Source organism: Lontra canadensis, unplaced genomic scaffold, assembly GCF_010015895.1.
Source record: "Lontra canadensis isolate GAN:19392208 unplaced genomic scaffold, GSC_riverotter_1.0 scaffold1417, whole genome shotgun sequence".
Taxonomy (NCBI): Eukaryota; Metazoa; Chordata; class Mammalia; order Carnivora; family Mustelidae; genus Lontra; species Lontra canadensis.
In genome coordinates, this window is record NW_022632401.1 from 4,103 (window position 1) to 11,876 (window position 7,774).

At 54.4% G+C, this 7,774-nt stretch overlaps 1 protein-coding gene across 1 annotated transcript; it reads right to left on the reverse strand.

Moving 5' to 3' along the window:
• Nucleotides 1-2,400: 2,400 nt before the first annotated feature.
• LOC116863512 (potassium voltage-gated channel subfamily KQT member 4-like) lies at nt 2,401-7,092 on the reverse strand (the record flags this gene model as incomplete). The annotated part of the gene is made up of 3 exons (XM_032850960.1): nt 2,401-4,036; nt 4,614-4,743; nt 6,899-7,092. Coding segments are annotated over 3 exons (537 nt in total), but the record flags the coding sequence as incomplete, so codon positions are not given.
• Between the last annotated feature and the right edge of the window lie 682 nt (nt 7,093-7,774).

The following is a 7,774-nucleotide window of genomic DNA, read 5'->3' on the forward strand; positions in this document are numbered from 1 at the left end:
CCATCTCAAGAACCCCAACTGGCTGATGTCCTGGCTAACGGCAGTTATAGGTAAGAGAATTACGAAGACACACACACACACACACACGCACACACACACACACCAAGCAAGGAAGAAAATATGTGTAAGTACAGGACTCCTCCTTCTGGTAACTGATCCCAGTGCCATCGTTGATAGATAGGTATTTGTTAGTTGAGTAAGTGTATGTATACAAAAAATAAATATTTTGCTAATTGGGTAAATGTGTGTGTGTGTGTGTGTGTGTGTGTGTGTGTGTTGTATATTAAACAATTCGTTTCCTCCTCCCTCCTCCTCCTCCCCTATTATTTTATATAAAGATTGTAAGTGATTGCAAACTTGACAGTTTACTGTTTAGTTGTCGGTGGGCGTGTGACTGAATGAAAGTAATTAACATCATCCACATATGGATTCAGTGGCGAACTCCTGGAGATGGATACATCTGTTGGACGGTGGGACTCTGTGCTTTTCCTGTTTGTGGGGAGAGGGTTCGTGTCTTCATTTGTATGCAGGGTAGTTTCATCTGATTGGGTGGAAGCTACTGTTGTCATATGGAGGTTCAACTGTGTGTGGAATGATGTGTATGGATACTGAGGGCCCAGAAGGGTGGACTGCGCCAGTTATGAAGCTGCTGTCTTAGCGTTCCAAACACAGCCTCTATACTCTGCTCTGTGGTCCTGGGGCTGGGACTCTGCAAACCACATGACCTTGGTCAGCTGACCTTGACAATAAGGGGCACTAGGGAAAGGTTGGGAGGCAGGAGGAGTGGAGACTCCTCCTTCCTTTGCTTGTAAGCTTATCAGTGCAGCCTAATGCCAACGGCCAATGCCAGCCTCCAGCTGTTTTCCTGCACTCCAAAACAAGCTTCACTGTACCCCGCAAGAGGTACGAGCACCAGCCAAACAGAATCCCTCTTCAGATTCCTGAGCCCCAACACGACAGGACTCCTGTGGGTTCTGCGAACCCCAGGTTCTCCCCTTTATTCCTGCAGCCCTAGGAGCAGCTGTTTCCTGCAAGAATCTCCTCTCATCTATCCTAGTGTTCCTTTTGCTCTTTTTTTTTTTTTTAATATTTTATTTATTTATTTGACAGGCAGAGATCACAAGCAGGCAGAGCGGCAGGCAGAGAGAGAGGGGGCAGCAGGCTCCCTGCTGAGCAGAGAGCCAGATTCAGGGCTTGATCCCAGGACCCTGAGATCATGACCTAAGCCAAAGGCAGAGGTTTAACCCACTGAGCAGCCAAAAAGTGCCCCCTTTTGCTCTTTGAGCACCCTCCTACAGCAGTGCAATCCAGCCCCTTTTGTAAATTCTCTTTGTTGAAAACCTTGCCTAGTTTCTGTTTTCCTAAGTGGACCCTGACTGACACTAACTATTAGCAAACCAGTACTCACTTTTCACTGGGGCCCTAAGCCAGGAGAAAGTAAATGTGTAAGCACCAGGGGTCATCATGAGAGTTCAGCCTGCGTGAGAGGGAGGCTGAGACAGAAGGCAGATCCCTGACATGTTATGTACCTAGCTCTAGCTGTGCCGAAAACCATTCTACCCTCCCGACAGTTTAGTTATCCGAGCTAATAAGTTCCATTTTCTTTTCTTTTCTTTTTTTTTTTCCTTTTCTTCTCTTCTCTTCTCTTCTCCTCTCCTCCCCTCCCTTCTCTTTTCTCTTCTTCTCTCCTCTTCTCTTCTTTTTTCTTTTCCTTCCTTCCTTCTTTTTCTTTCCTTAAGCTATAATTGGTTAGGTTTTTGTTGTTCAGGACCGAAGAGTGCTGACTAATCCAAATTTCTTCATCCCCACCCCCAGACCACGTACCCCACCCCGCCGCCACTGAACAGCCAAAAGCAACCACCTCCTACTGAAAACTTTAATGAAACCAATAAGTTAATAAGTTAACAAAGTGAGGTACTTGCATATCCGAGGACTGGGTTGGTGGGGGGACCTTGATTGTGAAAGGAGGGAGGGCTTCATCCCAAATCTCCTTTGGTCATAGGCTAATCCCATTCTCCTGACCCTCTCCACAGCTCTGTCTCTGAGGGGTTAGAGGGTGGCTTTCTGGGGACAGTGCAGTGCAGGTGAGGAGAGCCAGGACAGGCTCCATCCAGGGCATGACGGTCACATGCAGAGGAGACATTGGGGCAGAGGCTGGGCACCATGGGGCTGCACAAGATCCAGCCCCAGCCCTGGCGCTGGTGCATGCGGGTCCCCAGTCATGAGATGCAGGCTGCTGGGTCTGAGCCCCTCCTCATTCCCTGGCGCCCCACAGAGGGTCACCATCAGTCTGCTACCCATCCCCCTCCTGCTCCCTGCATTGGCTTCGCAATAGAGGGATAGAAGGGTCGGGATACCAAAGAGGTGCTGGGGGCCTGGCAGTGGGGGGGGGCTTATGCCAGAATGGGGGGCTGCCAACTGAAATGAAGAATGATGTGCAGAAGGAGGGGACACAGGGCCTGTGGGTGCCAGGTGCATAGCTGGGGCCCAACAGATTAGAGCAGCTAGATGCATTATTATTCTCTCCAGGAGTGAGAGTACTAGGAAAGGGGTAGGTCTAGTGGAAGCAGGCCTGGTAACCATCCTGGGGAAGGGCCTGGGGTTTTTCCAGTGCTGTCCAAGCCCCAGGGGCTTAGGCCTGAGTTGTGCTGTAGGGATGCCAGGGAGGGTCCTTGTGGGGCAGCAGAAGCAGCAGTTCGGGCTCCTGGACCAGTGAGAAGTAGAGGTTCTTGAGAAAGGGAAGCAGGTGAAACTCGGAGGTAAGGCCTAGAGAGGCCTGGGGCCACTTTGGAGCTCCCTGCCCTACTCAGATCGAGTGGCAGGCTTCCTCTTAAGTGGACGTCACCCTGCAGGGCCAGTCCATTAGCATCAGCTGCAGAACCCCAAGGAAGGCTGACCGGCTGTGTGCGCACATCTCCAGGTGTGTGTGAGACTGTGTGTGTCTGTGCGCGTGAGAGGCTTTCTGCATGTTGGGGGAAAGTTTGTGTGACCATGGGAGCACTGTCCGTGGGAGATTTGGAGGCAAATACAGAAACTTGTGCTGTAAGGTGTCTGGTAGGCCAAGGAGGGGAGTGGACATCCAGCAGGAAGAAGGAGCCCCTGGGAGGGGATACCTGCCAATGGGTAGGGGAGGCAAGGGAGAAACAGACCCCATGCTGGGTGAGGAGCGGGTGATAAGCCAAAGAACAGGGATGGGGGTCATGGCCAAGCAGCCTGAGACCAGCTATTGCTGGGGGCCCATCTCCCAATGAGGGAGGGGCAGAGGGACCCCATAGGGGTCCCCCAAATTGCATATTTAACATAGTTTGCATATATGGTGTCCAGCTGCCTTGTGGCAGGGTCCTATGCTTGTGGGTACCTAGAGGCACCTTGGGCCCACCCCCAAGTGGGGCGGGGACTTGGCGGGAGGGTTTCCCTGCTCTGTCCGAAGGGCGGGCCAGAGACCTCACCTTGCATAGCTGGAAGCTGGGTCAGGGCCCAGGACCCCAGCGCCCCACTCCCACTCCCGGGTCAGTGCCCCTGCCAGGTGGGCCATGTCGGGCCTTGATGGAACGGGCAGGGCACTGGGGGGCCCAGAAGCCGCGGGGCAGCCGCTGCTGCCGCCCTCCGTGCGGCCTGTCATCTCACGCTCCTGAGATGGGGCGGGTCGCTGGCACCCCCATGGCGAATATCTCCCCCACCCAGGCAGCTCAATACTGCGTGTGGCCTCTCTCCCCGCAAGGGAGCAAGTTCAAGTAAGAGAGGAGTCCGGAGGCCTCAGAGTGCGGGTCCGACCGCCAGGCCCAGGGGCTGGCCGTGTGCTGCCCCGCCCCTGAGAAGCCCCTCAGTCCATGTTGGTGCTGACCGAGCGGGAGATGCTGAGCGTCTGTGCGGAGACGGAGATGTCCTCGTGGTCCACAGGACTATGGTAGTCGGAGGTGATGTCGGGGTCGAAGAGCGGCACTTGCACGGTGCCCAGGCTGGCCGAGGTGCCCGAGCGCAGGCAGCGCGAGTAGAAGCCCAACAGCAGGTCCAGCTTGTGTTCGATGGACTGCACCTGGGGACGGGGCGCGGCTGGGGGCGGGGCTTGGGGCTGGGGCGGGGCTTGGGGAGGGGTGCTGTCAGGAGGCGGGGCTTGGCCGGGGAGGGACACTTCTGGGAGACGCGGTTCTTCCCACCCGAGGGGCGACAGAAAAGGCGGAGTTGGCCGGAGGGCGGGACGAAGGTGGGAAGCTGGGGGGTTCATTCCCGGAGGGAAATCTAGTTGTGATTGATTGGAATAGTCCGGGAGCTAGAGACAGACAACTGAGGCGGGGTTACATGGCAGTACTAGAAATTTAGACGGGCTTATCTGAGACCACAGCCACCTGGAGACGGGGCTTGGCAGGAGAGGGTGGGTTTATCGGCGTCGTCTAGCAGGAATGGGCGGGCTTCCTGGGAGGCGGGGCAATCTGTGGGACGGGGACCCGTGGGACCTAGGATGCGTGAACCCTGCTCAGGCCTCCCAGGCTGGTGGTCTGGGCTGCGGCTCCGAGAAGTCCACCCTCCCCTTGTGCTGGTCCCCGCGGCCTCCCGGGAGCTTCTTGGTCGACGACCAGCTCCGCCATACGAACGAAACTCCATCCCATACTCACCTGCTTCTCCACCTTGACCACGCGTCCCATCATACTGATTTCATCCACCGCGTCCGTGTCAGAGGGCCCCTTCTCTCCCTTCTCTCGGGCTTTCCGGTCCCCGGGCCCCCGCCCCACAATCTGGTCCACCCTGTGGAAGAAAGTAACCGTCAAATGGCTCAGACACACGCCAACCGTCCCTCCCTCAAGAACTCTAGGTTGCCTACTAAACGGGGAGATGCAGCCTGCAGTGGTAGGAAGACAGATGTGAAACGATGGACTGGGAAAAAAGAGACCCAAAAGGGAATGTAAGTTATAAGGTGGACAAGGCTGGAGCTGGTCCGACCTTATTTTTCTGCTCTCCCTTACAGCGTGATTCTTGAAAGCATTATCTCGGCCCGCTGTCCAATTTCTCTCCTCCCTTTCTCTCTTAAACCTACACCAGTCAGGCTTTCATTCCCACCATCTCACCAGAACTACTGTTGTCAAGATCCCAAATGACCTCCGTGTTGCTAAATTCCATGGTCAACTCTCAGGCCTCATTATACTTGACCTTTTAGCAGCACTCCAGCCCTCGGCACATCTGGTCACCCTTCTTCCCACATATCCTTCATGTGGGGTCGCAAACACCACCTTCTCCCAGTTATCCTCCTACCTCACGGACCTCTCCTTCTCCCTCTCCTTCTCCCTCTCCTTTGCTGGTTCTCCTCCTTTACCTCCACGAAACACTGCAGGACCCAAGGCTCACTCCTAGGACCTCTTTTCTCTCTGCACTCTCACAAGGTGATGTCTTCAGTTCCAGATTTGCAATTCCTCTGTACCCTGTTGACACAAATCTGTATTTCCAGCTGACAGCTCTCCTCTGAAGTCCACACTGCGCAGTCTAACTGCCCCAGCAACACTCCCGTGGATGTCCGTTTGGCTTCATAACCCAACACCTCCCAGCTCACCTGAGCCAAACATGCTGCCCTTGTTGGCTTCTCTGTGTCAACAAATGGCAACTTTTTCCTGTTGTTTCCTGTTGCTCAAGCCATAACCCTTGGCTTCAGCCTTAACTCTCTTTTCTTCTCTTATACCCCATCAGAAAACCCTACCAGCTCTACCTTTAAAATCTATCTGGAGTCTGCATACTTCTCCCACCCCCTCCACTGCTGCCCCCTTCGTCCAAGTCCCCATCATCTCTTGCCTGCACGTCTGACGCAGTCTCCTGTCTGGTCGCCCTGCTTCCACCCTCGCTTCCGTATAGGTCATCCTCAGCACAACACCTTCGGTGCTCCTTTAAAAATACGCTCAGATCTTGTCCATCCTTTGCTCCAACCTCTCCAAGGCTTGCAGCTCCCCCTAGGTGAATGCCAGTGTGTGTGCTGTGGCCCACGGGGCCTTATACAGCCCAAGGGCCATTCATCTTCCGACCTTGCCTACTGCTCTTAGGCCACAACAGACACACTGGGCTCCTTGGTGCTCCTTAAACAACACCCTAGGACACCTGCCCAAGCCTTTGCTCTTGCTGTTGCCTCTGAAAACTCTTTACTTAAACAGTCACAGGGCTGTTGCCCCACCTTTCACTTTTTTCCTCAAATGTGACCTTCTTTACCTATTTAAAATCACAAACCCCAACACCTTAACCCTTATGTTTCTCCTTAGGCTTGATCACCATCTGACATGGTCTAGTTTCATTTATTTATCATCTGTTCTCTTCCACTAGAATAAAAGCGGCATGAGGCCAGGACTCTTGCTTTCCACCAGAGCCCCACTGTCTGGCAAGTAACAAAAGCCCCATGACTATTTCTTAAGAGAACAGGTGAATGAATGGCAGTGAGAATGCCGGCTACAGGAGAAGCGCAAGGTGTGGGTGATTACGGTCTTGGTGCAAGAATTCTTCTTATGTGCTGGGTGGAGAGAAGAGGTGCGGGAGGGTTCCACAGGCAAGAGGGGGGCAGCATTGAGGACAATTTGCCTATCCCCTTGGTAGATGGGAGATCACTAATTATTTTAGTCCTCCTATTATTTCAGGACCAGGAAACAGCCATCTAAAGACATCCCCCCGGGGAGTGCAGGTTGGTAGGGATCACACAGAGGACGTGAGGCTGGTTCCTTCTTCTGGCTCAAGACAGGTGCGGGGTGAGTCCTCAGTGGCTTGCAGCAAGCCAGAGCCTTGCCCAGGCCAGAAACTCCAGCTCCCCCTGAGGCCTCTAGGGGGCGCCCGTGGCTCTGTTCGGGCGCGGGCCTGGGGAGGGTGGGGGGCCGCTCAGCTCGCAGTCCTCGCTTTGCGGCCGAGGCCACGGTCTCACTGCGAGCGCACCCACCGAGCCTGCAGGCTCTTGATCCGGCCCAGCATATCCAGGTGCCCTGCCGAGTACTGCTCGATGACGTCCTTCACATCGTATGGTCTCAGCGTCTCCTTGAATTTCCTTTTGGCCACCAGGAATTTCAGGATCCTGTCGGGAGAGGGGGTCTCAGCGGGAAGGGTTTCTTTTCCAGCCCGCTTTCCATCCCTTTGCTAACCTTTAGCTTAGCATGAGGGCACCTTCTGCTTGGGTCACTGCAAACAGCCTCTGCTGGGTCTCCCAGCCTCCCACCATGTTCCCACCATGTTCCACTCCCATCCCCTTGATGTCTCTTTGTTTTTGTGTTGTTGTTGTTGTTTTTAAAAATGTGGTTGTATCTGCAGTAGCATTAGCCTGGGAGGCCTGGGGCTGGGTCTGGTTTCTCCCTGCTAGCTGGGACACAGGGCAAGCCTCTGTGAACCCTGGTGATCAAGACGGCCAGGGGGAAGGCATTTTTGCATTCACTGCATAAAATGCTTGTTAGCGCCACCTGGGCACCCAAAGAGGCATGAGACCCAATCCCTAATCTCAGGAGCCCTGTTCCTGTCTCAGTGGGAGACAGGACACACAATTATGGGGTGACGAGGGCCATGTCAAGGAATGGAGACAGTGGTCTGGGATGATGAGAAAGGGGCTCTCAGCTGGGGAGTTCAGAGGGCAAGTCTGGAGAGTGGTACATTCCAGTCCCAAAGGCAAGGGGGGCGGGGATGAAAAGAGGCTTTCTGGACACAGACAGACATGGAGGCATGAGAGTGAGATTCCATTCCAAGTTGCCGGGCCAGAATGTGCCGCCGAGGGATTGAGCCACGGGGGGAGGTGGGGCAGCATATAAGAAGAGAAAGAGATTGACCTTGA